The sequence below is a fragment of the Hypanus sabinus genome, chromosome 8, assembly GCF_030144855.1.
Source record: "Hypanus sabinus isolate sHypSab1 chromosome 8, sHypSab1.hap1, whole genome shotgun sequence".
NCBI classification, from domain to species: Eukaryota; Metazoa; Chordata; class Chondrichthyes; order Myliobatiformes; family Dasyatidae; genus Hypanus; species Hypanus sabinus.
This window is the reverse complement of record NC_082713.1, coordinates 162,743,301-162,762,404: the sequence shown is the minus strand read 5'-3', so window position 1 is coordinate 162,762,404 and position 19,104 is coordinate 162,743,301. Positions and strand designations below refer to the sequence as shown.

Below are 19,104 nucleotides of genomic sequence, written 5' to 3'. Positions count from 1 at the left end.
TATTAACTTTCTTATGTAAAGATTCTGTTTCATAGATTTTTCTATTGGAAGAGTCTAGGTTTGGTTGTAATTGTAAATTTAAGTCTCCCCCACATATCAGGGGACCTTCTGTTTCCGCTACCATAATATCAATAATTTTCTGAAAGAAACCAACATCACTTTGCTGGGGTGCATATATATTCAATAGAGTAACTGAATTTCCGTCTATATGCCCCCTTACCAGAATATATCTGCCCTCTTTATCTCCCATTTCAAATACTTCTTCAAAATCTAGCTTACTTGAGATAAGAATAGCAACTCCTCTCCTATGTCCTGATTTATATGAGGAGAAAAACAAATTAGTGAAGCCCATTCTCTTTAGTTTTCTATGCTCATTATCACTTAAATGAGTTTCCTGTAAATATACTACATGGGCTTGTTCTTTTTTCAATTTGGATAACATTCTATTACATTTGATTGACATTAAAAGAAATGAATTTTACTTTGTCCTTAGCCATCTGTATTTATCTGTCAATGTATCGTTGAAATTAGCAGAATAAAACTTAATCGATCTACTCCCTCAACAAATAAGAATAACCAAAAACGCCTTAACAACCCAAAATCCTTGACATCCACAAGTCAGTAGTTTTTAAGATCATCGAATAGTCCTTGGGCACACAGGAAATCAGTGCCAAGCAGAGGTCTAGCCACTTCAGCCACAACAAAGTCCCATGTGCAACGTTGCCCACTGAAGCAGTGTCATCCCTTGCATCCTGTAAATCTGGATCCTGCTGCAGTTGGTGGCCTTTAGCAAGGTTTCATCGCTCTGTGCCTTCTGATCAATAGGTGACGCTGGCTGCACACTCACTTGAGCAGTCATGTCACATAAGAAGTGTTGCCCTGAAAGGATATCCATGAAGAACAGTAGACGACCCTGGCAGCTGGAACCCACGGTGTTCACAGATTTCCGATGTCCCTATATACTGGCACAGTCGAAGCTGCAAGGCAGTCAGCACTTCCTAGCATTTGTACCAAAGCGAGCATGGCAAAAATACAGACCCGCTGTATTGATTTCGCAGGCATTCGTGCGTGCGTTGGAGGCCCTGCAGACTGGGCTTATTGAGGTGGGGAAAGAAAGAGGAATTATGCATTGCTGCCTGGCTGTGTGTAGACTATCAGCCATTTTAGCAAGCTCCCTGTCAGCTTTCATGGATGTATTAGTGAGGGCTATGCGGACATAAACAGCCATTTGCTGCATGAAGAGCTCTTTCAAAATAAAACAAGGATGGTGATTTCCCAGGAGAGACAGCATGTGGTCCATTAGTTACGATGGCCTAGCATCTCCCAGGCCGGGCAAGGACAGCAACTGCTTGGCACGCTCAGACTCATATAATGCAAGTGTCTGTAAAAGATGAGTTTTCAGTGACCAATATTTATCATGTTCAGCTGGGTGTTCAAGCAGTCTTACCACTCTTGCTGCCATGGATCTGTTTGGCAATGCTACAATATAGTAATATCCAGTGTCATTTGCGGATATTTCTCACAGTGCAAACTGGGTGTCAACTTGTACAAACCAAGCAATGGCATTTTCCTCCCAAAATTCCATCAGTTTCAAAGCAACTGCATTGGCTGACATGTTGAGTAACTCTGGAATTGTCCTAAAGCATCAGGGTCACCAATGTAGGTTTTTGTAATTAAAACGGCTCAGGCATTTTAAGTTTAAGGGAAGCTGCAGCAACTTCATTGTCCTCCAAACACAGAACATAAACACAATAAAAAAAAACTTCATGTAACTACATCAAGTCAGACCAGCTTAAAGTGAACCCCAATACACAGCCAGTTGTGAATTATGCATATGTTTCCACCCATTACATTACCTTACAATATAAATCAATTATAGCATGATACAAAAAAAAGAGCAATTTACCTGAAATGTCCTTATCCTCTAGAGGCTGATCAGTTTTCTTCAGTTGAACATCAGTGTCTATGTTCTTTTGAAGTTCTACATCTTTTTTTTGTTCTTCCTCTTCTATTTGGGCTAATATCTAAAGAAAACAATTAAAAGCTATATTGTTTAGTTTGTTGTCATATTGTACAATACAATATTAATCAAACTATGCAGCAGATGTAAATATACTTTTTTTTTCCAGTATAATCAAATCTCAGTTAAAAGCAGTTTGTACTGTGGAGATTCCTGACGCACTGCCAAAATTTAACACATTGTTGGAGATGCGTCTTAATCTGTCTTCTTTTCAGCAGTTTCAAACCTCTTCTTAAATACAGTTCCTCTGTATTTTCAATTTTATCTTCAGTTGTCATCTTTAACAGCAGACACAACATACTAAATTCCCTATCAGAAAGAGACTATTTAGCTACTTCTATTATTTTCTTTTGTCTGGAATATATTCCTAAACTAGGATCTCACATATAACATAATCACCTATAAATTACATGGTGCCACATTTTATACAGTGTACACACTTGGCAGAAGAGTTACAATTATGAACTTTGCCACACAAATATCAGGCAAAGATATCTCCACAAAGATTATCTAGAGTAAACACCTTATGCAATGACATCACTGCTATCAAACCACAACCATCATTTTTGGAATGAACATTGATTAGAAAGTTCATTAAACCTCACAAAATTATCCAACCAAATTATGGTTTAAAATCAGATGCATCATGAAAGTTGCATTGTCTTTCTTCCCAGTCTTCTATGCACCTGATCCCAAATATGGACAGTGGGAACCAACAACACACAATCAGCAACCATTATCAAGATTTTCAATACATGGTCAATGCTGTTCTCAAGTTCACCTAAATGACAGTATAGATGAACAATATCTATGAAACCTCCTTCTGCATTAATTTAAGGTGCCATTCCTAATTAGACACACCATTCATCAAAATAGGAATAGTTGTTGTTCCTTTCCACGCCTTGTGCACACTGGACAGTCATTTCTTTAGCATTTTTCGCTATTCTTTATGAGGCAAGTTGTTAGCTCTGCACAGACGGAAGCGTGCAAGGAGCTGGCCAGATTCAACCATGGGACTGCTCACCTCGAAGTCCTGTGTGGATGCCAGTACACCACCAGCCAGCTTAAAAAAAAGGGAACAGAGAACATGGTTTATGTTGCAGAGAGGGGTACGGATAGAGACAGAAGTGAGAATATCTGTAACAAGGTGTAGACCAAAGCCATTAAATACTGGCAGTCAAAGTCAGAGGAGAATAAATTTTAAAAAAGGAAATAAAGAAATAAACTATGGAAAAAAAAGTAAATTATCTTAAGCTTAGTTCCAGGGACTTCAACATCTCCCGAAAGAAGATGAAGTACTATTCTCCGAGGTTAATAGCCACTTTGATTCTATTCGAACATAGAACTTAATTATATCAAAAATCAGTGGAAGTCAAAACAGTGTTTAGACTAAGTTATAAATGCCATTTATTATTCTACCAATCTGCAGTCGATTTTATTTTGCCAAGCATTTTTGATGGCCACTATGTGAACTCTGTTATATTTCTTTTTCACAGCCATTACAAATAACACATTTGGATAACTAAAAGGCAGCACAGAACACTGCATTTATTCATGGACTTTCATTCAGTGACCCAACCACAAACAAAAGCCATTCAAGACAGTACAGTATGAATGTGAGTGATCAGTAGAATGTAGACTAATTTTTTGTTGTTATTGTTGGCTTTGAAAGAAATTTTAATCACATGCATTAGTTATATTAGATTTCATATAGAAGTGTCGTTAAACTGCAAAAAGATAAAAAGTCATACTTAAATAAATGTTCACACAGCTGAAAATAACTCTATGCATTAAAGATAAGCTTCAAAATGCACTGATTTGTATTTCTATTGAAGCCAGAGCAAGAAAAGCTTCAGGATTCAGTAAAACATACATTAAAACAGTCATTTTTTTGTGTCCAATTGGCAAAGTAGCTTCCTTGGAGTTGTATAAAAGAATTACCACATTAAATTCTGATACCGGCCCTGTGACCGATTAATACACACTGTTCGTTATACTGAAAGTCACTGTGATGAAGACCATAAGACCAACAGATTTAGGCCCTTTGGCCCATCAAGTTTACTTGCCATTTCATCATAGTTGATCTTTTTTCCCTCAGTCCCAATCTCCTGCCTTCTCCCGTATTCCTTCATGATAAATCAAGAATTCATCGATCTCTACCTTAAAAATACCCAATGACTTGGCTTCCACAGTTGCCCTTGACAACAAATTGCACAGATTTACCACTCTGTGGCTAAAGAAGTTTCTTCTAAGTTTCATTTTAATAGGATGACCTTCTATTCTGAGGCTGAGGCCCCTGGTCCTAGATCCCCCACCATAGGAAATATCCGCTCCACATCCACTCTATCTAGGCCTTTCAACATTTGATAGGTTTCAATGAGGTTATTGCTCATTCTTTTGAATTCCAGTGAGTAGAGGCCCAGAGCCACCAAACACTCTTCACATGACAAGCTTTTCAATCCTGGAGTTATTTTCATGAACCTTCTTTGAATCCTCACCAGTGTCAGCACTTCCTTTCTTAGATAAGGGGCCCAAAACTGCTCACAATATATCATGTGAGTTCACTTAGATTTTCTTATGCTGTTAATTCATTTTTAACTTTTGCAAATGATATAAATATTCAACCAAAACTCCTCACCTATGTAGCAGTATATGAATAAAATACTTACAGAACAAATTCTGCTGTATTTTCCAACTACAGTGATTCAAAGAGGCAGCTGTAACAACTTGTAAAACATTACAGATAAATGGGGCTCCATGGGGGCATGAAATTGATAGGAATGGGCTGAAAGTCTAAAAATCAAGTGTAATATATAACATGCAGCTGGCTTAGTACAGAACTTTTCCATCTTTAATAAGTTAACAGTGCTGTCCAATACCTTACGATTAAATCACTGTAAATGGTGAAAAACATTTGAAGAGTTTTGTCTTATCAGTATCAAATACTGTAACGTCAAAGCAGTTTACTTATCAACCTAAACAGAAGACCTTTTCCTTTCTACTCTGAAACAATTTAAATCTCTGCTGTCAATGCTGAAAAGTACAGATTAACATGACAACTTTCAATTTTAAAAGTTTCGAAGTTCAAACACCATTCATTTTCAAACAACAGTGTATTTATGTGTAGACATTTTCCAAAGTAAGCAAACAAAATTGGAATTACCCTCTCCTTCATATTCAAATGGTCCTCACCAAATTCAGAAGCCAATGCTAGCAACATTTCTGATTCAGAACAATTCTGAACAGAATGATCAACATCTGTCAAAACAAAGATCAAGCGATTAACTGCATTAAAATGCGTTGTTTAAAACCATATTGAAATAAGCAATAGAAATACTAATTCTGAGGTGTAAAATAATCAGCTCAGTAAACATTTGGGGCCTGTGCAGTGTATAGTGATTATATGAAAAAAAGGTGCTTTATTATTGCATGGATTATTGACAAAATACAACTGTCAAACTCAAGTGTCTGCTGCTTTCCTAGAGCCTTTACCAAGTGGTATTTTAATCAAACCTGGTCAAACTTAAACTTAATACAAGTTTAAATAAACCTTAATATTACAAACAAGCTGGATGAACTCAGAAGGTCGGGCAGCATCCGTTGAAATGAGCAGTCAACGTTTCGGGCCGAGACCCTTCATGAGGCCAAAGGCACACACCCAATGATTCAGGAACAGCTGTTTCCATTCTGCCATCTAATTTCTGAATAGGCATTGAACCCATGAACACTACTTCACTACTTTTTTATTGCTATTTTCCAACTACTTATTTAATTTAACTATTATATATATTCACATTCTTACTGCAATTCACTGTTTTTTTCCCTCGATTAATATGTGTTGCACTGTACTGCTGCCACCAAGACAACAAGTTCACAACTAATGGTGGTGATATTAAAGCTGATCCTGGTTCTAATTTTGAATTTCTAGGACAATGTTTCCCACATCTGTTTTTACTCCTCACACTACAATACCAGCAATTCTTACAGTGTCCTTAGAAGAACACTACTTTTTTCCCCAATGGAAATGTCTTCCACAACAGAGTCATTCTACTATCAAACTAGGGATTAGTGGAAATGCATGGGAGCTGTTATGAATGTACCACAGCTCTGAGGGGCCGAAGGGTGCGGGGTAGCCCCCTCCTTTGTGAAAATCGTAAGATCACTATTGATTTGGGTCAGGAGACCCAGGAAATGAGAGAGAGACGTGCAGAATGTCACGTTTCTCTCCCCCCCCCCCCCCCCCCCCCCCCCGCCATAGCGATGTAAAGCTACGGGACATGGCCATTGTCTCTGGAAGACCAAGTTGTGTATTGAGTACTGTACTATTCATTGAAGCCCCTCAGGGGATGACCAGAGTGGGCTGGTTGAGGGATTGCATCATCCCAACCTGACTGACATCTGAGACCCTGTGAGGAAGTATAAAAGAGGGTCTGGGGAACAACCCCTTCAGACGCACCAGAAGAAACGCTAGCGATCCCGTAATAGCGGGAAGCCATTTGAAGGAAGCCATGTGCGTTCGGTTCCCTTGCCTGGGGGCTGGTGGCTGGTACCACGGAAAACGACTTGGAACTAAAAACAGGGAACCAATTCCCCCGACTCAACGGATTGGCCTCATAAAAGACCCGGGCAAGTTTAAAACCGTCTCCCTTAAACCCAAAGAGCTGCAGCTTGAAAGGACAGTGACTTTTACCTTTCCATCAGACAATACAATATCCCCTAGACAAACGATAGAGCTATTGCTTAATTGATGATTATTATTATACCCGCGTTTTTTAGATTGAGTATTGACAACGTATATTATATGAATGTCTGTATTAATCTTTTTTTGTGCCCCTTTATAAATAAAGACTTTTAAAAATAGTACCATCAGACTTCAACGGACCTCTCTATCTTTGCTGGTAAGTGATCCAGTTACGGGAATTTCGTAACACAGCAAATCTGACAATCTCATGTAAATCTCATACATCTGTTCTGTGATATTTTACTCCACTCTCATCAGTGCTGAGACTGAAGCTGTGTCGTGCCCAGTTGTTCCAAGCTGAATGTCTGCAAGCTTCGCGGTGATTTGCCTCTGTATCATGGACTGAGACCATGCTCCTGGCTTCGGGTTTATGGATGCAATTCGTTACGAATGCTGATACTTGCATTATTGTTTGCATAATTTGATTTGATTTGTTTTCTCTGCACATTGGGTATTGGTCTTTTTTTAAAATTAGGTTCTTTCAGGTTTCTTGTTTTGTGGCTGCCTGTATGCAGATGAATCTCAAGGTTGTATAAATTACACACACTTTGATAATAGATGCACTTTTAACTTTGAACTTAGACATACTTACACTCGAGCTGCTCTAAATCCTGGAGAATCATCTTTTCCGCAGTCTCTCCTCTTTGCTTAATTTGGTCCAAGTAGCAAAGGACAGATGTGGGGAAGTCATCTGCATCCTAAAACATAAATAACTTCTGATATCAAATTTACAAAATATTGAACAATCCAACAGGATAATCAATTCTTCAATTTAAGAGAAATCAAATCTGCTAATACATCAAACAATATTGTAAATTTCTTTTTAAAATGTAGCATCCAATTTGTACCATCAAATTCAACAATTAAAAATATTAGAACATGAGATTTAATAACTATTTCACCTTTGTTCAAAAGATCCACTATTTACTGCTTGATTTTTTTCAGGATGTAGTTAACCAGCATTTGGTGCATCTCATTCCTTTAAGAGTCTACATTCATTCAGGATGTCTTAACACACATACACAGTCTGTCATGGTAGTCAGCTGACCTATCCCTAGGCCAGTTTATGCAATTTTTAAACAAGCTAATAACAAAAAAAGCTTTTCTTTCACTCGCCTTTTAATAGAGACTTAGCAATTCATTACTTGGGAGAATGCAAATGCAAGGATGAAGCGTAGAGGTCAAGACAATGCTTTACAGTTCCAGCAACCAAGGGTTCAATTTCCGTCATTGTCTATAAGGAGTTTGTATGTCCTCCCCACGACTGCGTGGGTTTCCTCCAGGTGTTCCAGTTTCCTCCCAAAGACCAAAGCCACACTGGTTGGTAGGTTAACTGGTCATTGTAAGTTGTCTGAAAATTAAGCCAGGTTTAAAATTGGGGGTTGCTTAATGGTGCAGCTCAAGGGTCAGAAGGACCTGTATCTCAATAATTGTTTTAATTAATTAATGGAGTCTGCCTGCAAGAATATACCTCCAAAAAAGGCAGTTATTTAAAACAACAACACACACAAATTGCTGGTAGAACACAGCAGGCTAGGCAGCATCTATAGGGAGAAGCGCTGTCGACGTTTCGGGCCGAGACCCTTCGTCAGGACTAACTGAAAACAACTGAATTATGCTTTACTAGTCTTCCTTATTTTTTTTAAACTGATCAAGATAGTGTTTGTAGAATCACTAACATGTAGCCAAGCTTTAAAAGTCATTTTACAGGGGTGATTTTTGACTATGGACAATATGGGCTGCCCACCAATTGAACATTTGATGCTTTAATTTCCACTGTCATCAAAATTATTTTGATCTGTTATGAATGGCATATCATAACAAATCTTTCACACTAGTGTTTCAATAGAGATCAGTTATTTAATCTGTCACAAGGACAGAAATTAACAAAACTACTTTAAACTAAAGAGCCAGAAGGCAGTAAAGTAAGGAATGCAAAGTATTTATGTATTGATATATTGACGTTTGATGTATTGTTCCTCGGCATTCTTAAATGAAATAGGAGGCCAAAAACAGAGTTCTGAGAAGGCAAACACTGAAATGTCACCAGAATCTCAGGGTCCCACTTGCATTCAGCTCATAATTACTTAAGATTTTATTAAGCAGATCAAAGGTTTTCAATGTTCTACCCTTACAATATACTTAAGTGCAATTTTATAACAAATTTAAAAGCTCACAGAATCTGATTCAATGAGTGTATCCTCCTCTGATTCCTCCAATTCTTCCTCCTCAGATTCTTCTGTTTCTGAAGCAGGAATATGGATCTTGCTTAGTTCAGCCTCAAGGGCTTCTTCAAGCAGTTTGTCTTCATCCATTATTTCCTATTAAAATCATACACTTTAGTATCTGAATATCAACTGTATAATTATATAGCAGAGAAAATGACCACAGTGTGTAAAATCACCACAGGGAAATCCACAGGGAACCTTGGCACGTCTTCAAAGCAACAGCATTTTGTTTTACAGCACAGGAAAGTCTGTTACCTACAATAAGATTCACAAATATATCCTGTAGAATTTTTTCCAGACACTGAAAGTTGAAAAAAATGACTCTGAGGCCGTGTTAATGGACAGAAAACAGAGTAAGAGTAATAAGAGACCTGTTGGAAATTGGGGGACTGCTTCGATGAACACCTCCACAAGCAGGACTTCCAAACGGCCAAACATTTTAATTCCCATTCCAACGTATTGGTCCATGGCCTCCTCTTGTGCCAAGATGAGGCCATCCTTACGGCGGAGGAGCGATACCATATATTCTGTCTTGGTACCTTTCAGTCTAATGGTATGAATATTGATTTCTCCGTGACTGAGCAAATCTCCCCATTCCCCTTTCTTTTTCTTCCCCACTCTGACCTTTACTTCTTTTCACCTTCCTATTGCTTCCCTCTTAGTTTCCCTCCACCTTTCCCTTTCTCCTACGGTCCACTCTCCTATCAGATTCTTTCTTCTCCAGCCCTTGACCTTTCCCACTCACCTGGCTTCACCTACCATTTTCCAGCTAGTTACTTTGCACTCCCCCATCTTTTTATTCTGGCATCTTCCCTTTTCCTTTTCAAAAGAAAGGCCTCAGCCCGAAACATCAACTGTTTATGTTATTTCCATAGATGCTGCCTAACCTGCTGAGTTGCTCCAGCATTTTGTGTGTGCTGCTTTGGATTTCCAGCATCTGGGTTTAAGAGTAGATTAGTCATTTACAGTTTGAGAAGCTGTAACTAGGGGAGTAGCAAGTGGTTTGGTGGTGGAGCCCAACCAATGACTTAGATGTTACATTTTGTCCCTTCATCAAAGTCCACTAATGGAACAAAGATGAATAGCAATGAGTTGTGAGTAACATGCAGAGAGAATGTGACCAGATGCAACAGGATGTGGCCAGCTAATCTCAAGAGGAAGTTAAACGATAATAATATTGCAAATAAAACATTAATCATTTTTTAAACTATATGTTGAATAGCAATGGTTTAATTTAATATCAAAGGATATATACAGTATACAACCTGAAATTCCTACTCTTCACTGACATCCATGAAACAGAAAAAAAACCAGAAGGATGAATGACAGGAAATGTTAGAACTTATGTACAAGCAGCAACAGCAAAAGCATCAACACTCCCCTCACGCCTCCCCCACTTGCTCCAGCAAAAGTTTTAACTCCAGCACCTACCATGCAAGCAATAACAAAGACATCAGAGACCATGATTTAGAGCCCATCAAAAACTACAGTCCACCCCAACACCTCAACATTTCATACAATCTCTCTCTCTCTCTCTCTCTCTCTCTAGCAAGGAAGAGATATCACTCAAGCAACAAGAGGGGATACAAACAGCTCACTGTTTCAATATTACAATCTGCCGCACCACTTGTCCGAGTTCCCTGACTCAAGGACCAGCAGACTCTCTCTCACCATCAAGAGAGAGATTGTTCGAGTATGGAGACCTTCTTTTGTCATCAGTGTACATCATTCAGGTGTTCCTGGGTGTCCCCAAATTAAGATGCAGATACAGCAAGCGAGTAGGAACGCAACCCCTCTGTTGGAAAAGTATTTGAGGCACCGGTTAACTGCCTCTGGAATATTGTATCTGTCTTGTTTCATGCCCAAGAACATATAGTGACAGTGTAATAAAAGTTCACCAGACTGATTTCCTTTAGCCTCATGAGAAGAAATTAAATTTATACTCTCTGGGATATAAAAAAAATTACTGGCAATCTGATTGAAATGTTCTTACTAGGCTTGTCAGAATCCATGTAGGGATATTTCCCTTGACTGGGATGTCTAAAATCAGGATCTGCCATTTCAAAATAAGGGATCAATCATTCATGAGTGGGATAAGAAGAAATTTCTTAAGCAACACACTCAAAACATTGGCGGAACTCAACAGGTCAGGCAGCATCTGTGGAAATGAATGTACGGTCGACGTTTCAGGCCAAGACCCTTCTTCAGGACTGAAAAGGGGGTAGATACCAAAATTAAAAGGTGGAGGAGGGGAAAGAGGCTAGCTGGAAGGTGATAGGTGAAGCCAGATGGGTGGGAAAGGTCAAGGGCTGGAGAAGAAGGAATCTGATAGTAGGGAAGAGTGGACAATAGGAGAAAGGGAAGGAGGGGGGGACCCGGGAGAAGTGATAGGCAGGTGAGAAGCAGTAAAAGGTCAGAGCGTGGAATAGAGGGAGGGGAGTGCATGATTTGTTCAACGGAGAAATTAATATTCATGCCAGCAGGTTGGAAGGTATACAGATGGAATATAAAGTGTTGTTCCTCCAGCCTGAGGGTGGCCTCATCTTGGCACAGGAGGAGGCCATGGATCAACACATCAGAACAGGAATCAGAATTGGTGGAGGTGTTCGACAAAGCAGTCCCCCAATTTACAATGGGTCTGATCAATGTACAGGAAGCTACATCGGGAGCAATGGGTGCAATACATGACACTAGCAGATTCACAGGTGAAGTGTTGCCTCTCCTGGAAGGCCTGTTTGAGGCCCTGAAAACAGGGAGGTGAGGGAGGAGATGTATAGGTAGGTGTAGCACTTGGGCCGCTTGCAGGTCTTAAGGGAGATTAGTGGGGAGGGACAAATGAACAAGGGCATCACAGAGGGAAGAATAAAGAAATTTATTCAAGTGCTGGTGAAACTTTGGAAGTGTCTCCTCAAGTATAGTATGGAGGATTTTTCTATTGTATTTAGGGAACCAAAGATTCGGGATTGGCAGAGGAGAGTGATCCTGAGGTAAAAGATCAGTAATAAAGGGATGAGAGTCCCCACAGACTACTTGTACTGTAGACTATGTTCTAATGAAGCATTTAGAGGTCCTAAAAAACTGATGACATTACTGAAAAAGTGCATATCGAGTCAGAATTTAGATTAAAAGCTTTTGTTCCAATAACCAGCATAAAGGACATCTTTCACACCAGATTACAGCATCTGCAATTTTGTGTAACTCTAAGAGATATAAGTGCTTATTTAATCCAAAAGCGCTGACAACCCTTGCCAAACAATGAGTGCAATCTAATCACTACAAATTTAACAAATGATTGCTAAAGGAAGTAACATTAGTACAGATTTATAGTTTCATTTTGGCAGAGTTTCTACATCTGAGAAATTCATCCATGACAACCGCCCCCAAAACTTCCCACCTCTAACATTCTTGGCAATAGAAACTAAAGCCCTTACAAATCATCGTAAAGTATTTATTGGATTTGCTGAGTGATGTACCACAGGGAGAAAAGTTATAATTGATAGCGTGCATTAACTTTTTATTCTTTCACAAGAATGTGGGAAAATAGGAAGTAGAGTAAGCTACCGGGCCCCTCAAGCCTGTCCACCACTCGACAAGATCACAGCTCATCTTCGCTAGCCTCAATTTCTCTTCTCTGCCACTTCTCTATAATCCTCAGTATTTCAAATATTTAACTGCTTCCACCTTAAATATATCTAATGACCTGGCCCATCTTTGGAGAGGGTGGAAAAGAATATCCCAAAAATTGACTGCCCTCTGAGAAAAGAAAGTTTAAACACAATTCATTTTTGAAGTTTGCTTTATATTTTGCAGCTTTGCTGGTTGCTTCCCCTGTGAGTGAAAATATCTCATTTACATTGACAGGTCAGCTTTTAATTTTATATATGCTTCAAAAAGGCATCCCACATTCTTCAAAACTCCAAGTAGTACAGACTCAACTTCAACAAAAACAAATCCAAAGCAAACAGTCTGAGCTAACACTCACTGTCCATCCTTATCTGCCCTAAAAACATGTAGCATATTGGTTGCAAGAAATAAACCACTGGAATAATTCAATGCAGTAGCTGTGGAGGCAAAAGGATAGCCAACATTTCAGGTCGAGAGCCTACATCTGGACTGAGACAGCAAGAATCTTACCCACCCCCTCACTCTTCATGATGGCAATCTTTCTTGCATACTGTAAGTTTAGATGAAGGGTCTCAGCCCCTTTATTTCCCTCACCAAGTGTCACCTGACCCATCGAGTTCCCCCAGCTGTTGTTTCTTACTTTAGATTCCAGCACATGCCGTCCCTTGCGTCTCCACTTAGCTTGTCAGGTCATTGCAAAGGGAAATCATGTGTTTATCATTGCGCTGTGTGTCTGCAATCACACACTGACAGGGATGTGGGCAAGATTTTGAACTGGATCACCTTTGCAGCAGCAAATTAGACATAGAAACATAGAAAACCTACAGTACAATACAGTCCCTTCGGCCCACAAAGCTGTGCCAAACATGTACTTACTTTAGAAATTACCTCGGGTTACCCATAGCCCTCCATTTTTCTAAGCTCTATGCACCTATCTAGGAGTCTCTTAAAAGACCCTAGTTTATCCGCCTCCATCACTGTTGCTGGCAGCCCCCTCCACGCCATCACCACTCTCTGCATAAAAAATTTACCCCTGACATCTCTTCTGTACCTATTTCCAAGCATCTTAAAACTGTAGCCTCTTGTGTAGCCATTTCGGCCCTGGGAAAAAGCCTCTGACTATCCACATGATCAATGTCTCTCATCATCTTATACACATCCATATATTTGTGCACAGCCTTAATCATCAGAGATGTCCCCTACCACTGATTCTCATTCCAGTTATTGCAATAGCCCATCTCGGAAGTAAATTCATATCACAGGAGAAATATCCTTCTCCCCTAATTATACTCAGCTTCTGTTGCTCTGTTATAAAATATCTAAATAAGCCTCTCATATCATCTCTCAATCTACAATACCGTGACATGACTCCTGCACTATATCTGTCAACTTGCACTGCACTTTCTCGAAATGTAACATTATATCCACAATATAAACACCAGAAAGTCCATGGATGCTGGAAATCTACACACACACAGTGCGGAGGAACTCGGCACGGACATCCCACCTCTCCCGGAAGTTCTGGGAGTCTCCTGAATATTGATAGCGGCCCCCTGATGCCCGCAAATTGTATATACAATATACCAGAAATCGATTTTTTTGAGAAGGAGAGGGAGAGAGAGAGGAAGAGGGAGAGGGAGAGGGAGCATCTTGATTGGTCTCTCTTCATGCTAAGTAGACCTATCAGTTTTCTCCATGGGCAGACTTTACAGTTGACCTCCTCTCTCTTCCTCACTCTCTCTTTCATTGTCCATCAGTTCAGTTTAGTGTCCTGCTGCGCTATGGCAGAGTGCTCCAAAAAAAGAAAATATAAAATGTACTTCATCCCAGACTACACTAAAGTGTACTCCTGCCTAATAAAGGGTCAAAAATAATGACAGTGTTGCTCGCAGCACTGTTTGCAACAGTGACTTTTCTATTGCCCATGGTGGGTTAAAATGTAAAAGAAATGTTGAGCTGAGTTTAACAGATGTCATTCGTTCCCTAGCATAGCTAACATTATTTAAATTAGCTGGCTAGATGTTAAGAACCTACTCTATTGATGTCCTATGTGATGAGGCCAAACTCTCTGTAGACTTGCTTAAAGTTGTAATAGAATAAAAATGCACTCCATGATAATTAAAGTACAGTACATATTTTAATGTCACATTTTCTGCATATACCCAACTTGGTTTATAGATTAGACAAAATCACTAAACAAAGTATTACATACACCCCTGGAGGTCTGCAGGTGGGGGTGAATATGGGAATGTGGGGGGGGGGGGGTACCACCCTGAAATGAGTTTTTTGCAGGGTGGGATGTCTGTTAGCAGGCCAGGATATGGAAATGAACAAATAGTTGACATTTTGGGCTGAGACCCTTCTTCAGGACTGGAAGGAAAAGAATACGTCAGAATAAAAAAGGTGAGGGGATGAGGAGAAGGATAGCTAGAAGGTGATAGGTGAAGCCTATGGGGAAAGGTAAAGGGCTGGAGAAGAAGGAATCTGATAGCAGAGGAGAGAGGACCATAGGCGAAAGGGAAGGAGTTGGGGGGGGGGGGGGGAGGTGATAGGCAGGTGAAAAGAGATCAAAGGCCAGAGTGGGGAATAGAAGAGCAGAGGGGGAGGTAAACATTTTTTTTACCAGAAGGAGAAATCGATTTTCATCAGGTTGGACGCTACCCAGACATAATATAAATTGTTGCTCCTCCACCCTAAGGTGGCCTCACCTTGGCATTATTTTTTGTACATAATTCCACATGGAATTATGTATGAAATGATCTGTCTGGCTGGTTGGTAAACAAAAGTTTTACGAGTTGGCAATTACCAAACAGCCGTCAGGCTACTCCACCCCATTAACTCGGGTACCTGACCTGCAGAGCATTTCCAGTACTTTTGTTGCACAGGTCTACAACCACTTCAGCCCCGCCCTCAATGAAATAACATGAGGTTACTGATAATAGACTCGCATTTGTCCCACAATCAGAACGGGCCATAAAAATATGTCCCTGCCAGAGAGCAATGCAGCTGCAGGTCTTCAGGTCTGAAGAGTGAGCTGAGCCGAAGCTCCTCGGCAGCTCCGCTCCAGGGGCCTCTGGACATGGACCCGGTCAGTAACCCTGCCACGGGGCCGAGGGGCTCCAGCAGAACCCGCGGCAGCCACTGAGTCAGCCTCAGGGGGTAATGGCCAGCGGCCCACCGTCGTTGTAGTTCCCCACGCTCCCTTACCTGGCCTTTGCAATCAGCTCCATTGCTCGCAGTCTCTAACAAGTCAGTCGCCATGGCAGCAACGTTGCGGGAGCGCGCTCGTGCACGCGTGCTCGGCGCTCATCTTGCCTCGCGTGCACGCGTGCTCGGCGCTCATCTTGCCTCGCGTGCCCGCGTACCAGCGCGCATTTTGCTTCCCGTGCACGCGTGCGTCGGCATCGGAAGCCGCAATTGCAATGAAGGGTAATTTGCACGGTTCATTACAGTTGCTCGGTTTGATGCTTTTCTGATTTCAGACTCTCTTGCTCCTCAAGTCATTGTAAGGGGTCAGCACACCGAAATACGGGAAAAGTCTGCAGATGCTGGAAATTCAAAGCAACCCACACAAAATGCTGCAAGTCACAGTGTCACTTGATTCTTTAATAGAGCCCATGGTTTTAAGGAACGCTGGATGACCCGATGGGAAATGACCTCATGAATTAATAGCTGAGGGTTGTGGGACAGCTTGATTTGTGTATGCAACACACACAAGATGCTGGAGGGACTCGGGGGCAGGCGGCTTGAGTGGAAAGGAAGGGGGAAATGACAGAATAAAAAGGTGGGGAAGGGGGAAGGAGGATAGCTAGAAGATGACAGATGAACTCTGGCCTTGTATATCTCCTCTCCTGCCTATCACCTCCCCTTGGGTCCCTTCCAACTTCCTTTTCTCCTTTAGTCCACTCTCCTCTCCTATCAAATTCCTTCCTCTCCAACACGTTATCTTTCCTACCCACCTGGCTTCAACTGTCAAATTCCAGCAATCCATAGATGCTGCCTGACTTGCTGAGTTCCTCCAACATGTGTGTGTTATAGGTGATAAGTGATATTAGGTGGGTAGGAAAGGTAAAGGGCTGCGAGAAAGTCCAGGTACGGATCCCTGCAAAACACCACGAATCACAGGCATCCAGCTAGAATAAGTTCCTTTGACATCTACCCTCTTCTTCTGAATTCATACAACCAAATCACCACGGATCACATGTGTCTTAATCTTCTGAATGAGCCTCCCATGAGGGACACCTTACTAAAATCCCTATAGTCAACATCCACAGTTCTTTCCTTAACAATCACTCTCATCACTTCATCGGAAAAATCAATCAAGTTGGTAAGACAGGACGTGCCCCACATAATGCTAATTAGCCCATGGTTTTCCAAATCCTCTCCCTAAGAGTTCTCCCTCATAACTTCCCTACCATTGATGTGAGATTCACTGTCCAGAATTATCCCTGGTTCCCTTCTTGAATAATGGAGCAACATTAGCCACCTGCCAGTCTTCCACAACCTTGCCTGTGGCTGGAGAGGACACAAAGATATTGGTCAAGACCCAGACAATCTCTTTTCTTGCCTCTTACAATAACCTAAGGTATATCCTATCAGGCCGAGGGAACTTAACTTCTCTCATTAACAAGGTATTTTTGCCCACAAAACCACTGTTCACTGGACGTGCATGTGTATGCCTGAATTATATACAGTATACAGATATGTGTCACTACACACACACACACACACACACACACTCACTCTGATCTTCATCTAAGTCACAATCATGATGAGATGAGATGGTGGTGTTGAATGCTGAGCTGTAAGCAATGAACAGCAGCCTAAGGTACCTGTTGTAGTTATCGCAGTTGTTCAGGTGATCCAAGGGCAAGTGGAGAGTCAGGAAGACTGCACCCGCTGTAGATCTATTGAGGTGGGAGGTAAATTGCAGCAGGTCCAGGACCTTGCTCAGGCAAGAGTTAATTCTAGCCATAATCAACCTCTCAAAGTATTTCATCACAATAGGTGTGAGTGTTTTTGGATGATAGTCATTGAGGCAGCTTACCCTGCTTTACTTCAGCAATTGATGCCCTTTTGAAGCAGGTGACATAAGTGGCCTATTTTATATAACATAAGCTGAAGCAGTAGTCATTTATTGCTTGGTGTAATTGGAAATCTTATTTCAAAGAAGAAACTTACTAGATTTGGTCAATCATCTGAAAAAGTAGTAACTCAAAGAAACATCACATTATTCAAAAGTTTGAAATGTTGGTTGCCCTTGCAACAAGGTATCAGGTGTCTCCTCAGCTTTTGCTGCTGAAGAGGAACAACACTAGATTTCCCAACCTCTCCTTATAGCACCTGTCCTCTAATCCAGGCAGAAACCCAGTAAAACTCTTCTGCATCCTCACCAAATCCAAATCCTATAATGATGCACTTAGAACTGAATGCAATACTCCACATACAGCCAAAATAGAGTTTTATAAAGCTGCAACATTAGTTCCTTACTATTGAACACAGTGTCTCGACTAATGAAGACATGGACCTTTTATCACCCTATCAACTGGTGGTCAGTTACAAGGATCTGTAGACTTAAAAACAGATGTCTATGTACATTGTTATGACACATTCATGTTGAAGTAGAATTTCGTGAATGCTAAACAAATTCTTTTGTCAAATAGAAAATCTTAGGAACAAGTGCTAGCAGTTTTAATTTTGGGAATCATATTGAAGTTGGATATGAATTTCAATCATTCATTCCCTCATCTAAAAACAAAATAGGGAGAAAGGGTGAGCCAAATTTCAAGAGTGAGTACTGAAAATGATGAGATCCAAATTCATTTCAAGAGTTCTAGAATACAAGAGCAGGGATGTGCTGCTGAGGCTTTATAAGGCACTGGTGAGGCCTCACCTTGAATATTGTGTATAGTTTTGAGCTCCTCATCTTAGAAGAGATTATTCTTGTCTTGATTTAAATAAACTAGGGAACATGTGAAACATCTGGCGGATCTGTTATCAATCATTCTACAATAACCCAAAAAGTCAAATTTCACCCCATTCACCCAAATGATCTTTCACACATTTAGTATTATATTTTCAATGTTTCTTTTATTCACTCTTCAACTTATTATAAAATTGACTGTCCCTGATTAGCTAAACCTCAGAATAGAGGGACGTTCATATAGGACAGAGATGAGGAGGAATTTCCTTGGCCAGAGAGCGGTGAATCTGAGGAATTTGATGTCATAGGCAGCTGCAGAAGCCAAGTCATTGGGTATTTTTAAGACAGAGGTTGATAGGTTCCCGATTAGTCACTGTATGATGGGATATGGGGAGAAAGCAGGAGATTAGGGCTGAAAAGGAAAATGGTGAAAACATGGTGAAATGGCGGAACGGACTCGATGGGCCAAATAGCCAAATTCTGCTCCTATATCTTATGTACTCATAGTCTTAAATGGGTGCCACTGCAGCATAGCCATTGGTGCGATACTATTACATCTCAGAACGTA

The 19,104-nt window shown here is 40.7% G+C and overlaps 1 protein-coding gene across 11 annotated transcripts in view; it reads right to left on the bottom strand.

The window, feature by feature from the left end:
- Positions 1-15,950, bottom strand: part of lrriq1 (leucine-rich repeats and IQ motif containing 1) — a 162,385-nt gene extending 146,435 nt beyond the window's left edge. For 8 of the 11 annotated variants that reach the window (XR_009513741.1, XR_009513740.1, XM_059978414.1 and 5 more), the window contains exons 1-6: positions 15,821-15,950; positions 8,939-9,082; positions 7,354-7,459; positions 5,184-5,278; positions 3,045-3,083; positions 1,907-2,024 (exon numbers count right to left, since the gene is read on the bottom strand). Coding sequence is in view for 9 of the 11 variants with exons in the window: in XM_059978414.1 (XP_059834397.1) it covers positions 1,907-2,024; positions 3,045-3,083; positions 5,184-5,278; positions 7,354-7,459; positions 8,939-9,082; positions 15,821-15,874 (556 nt within the window). In the remaining 2 variants the exon portion in view is untranslated. Of the gene's footprint in view, positions 1-1,906; positions 2,025-2,881; positions 3,002-3,044; positions 3,084-5,183; positions 5,279-7,353; positions 7,460-8,938; positions 9,083-15,820 lie in introns of those variants that run through there. The other 3 variants (XM_059978415.1, XM_059978416.1, XM_059978419.1) reach the window with 2 other exon arrangements.
- Between the last annotated feature and the right edge of the window lie 3,154 nt (positions 15,951-19,104).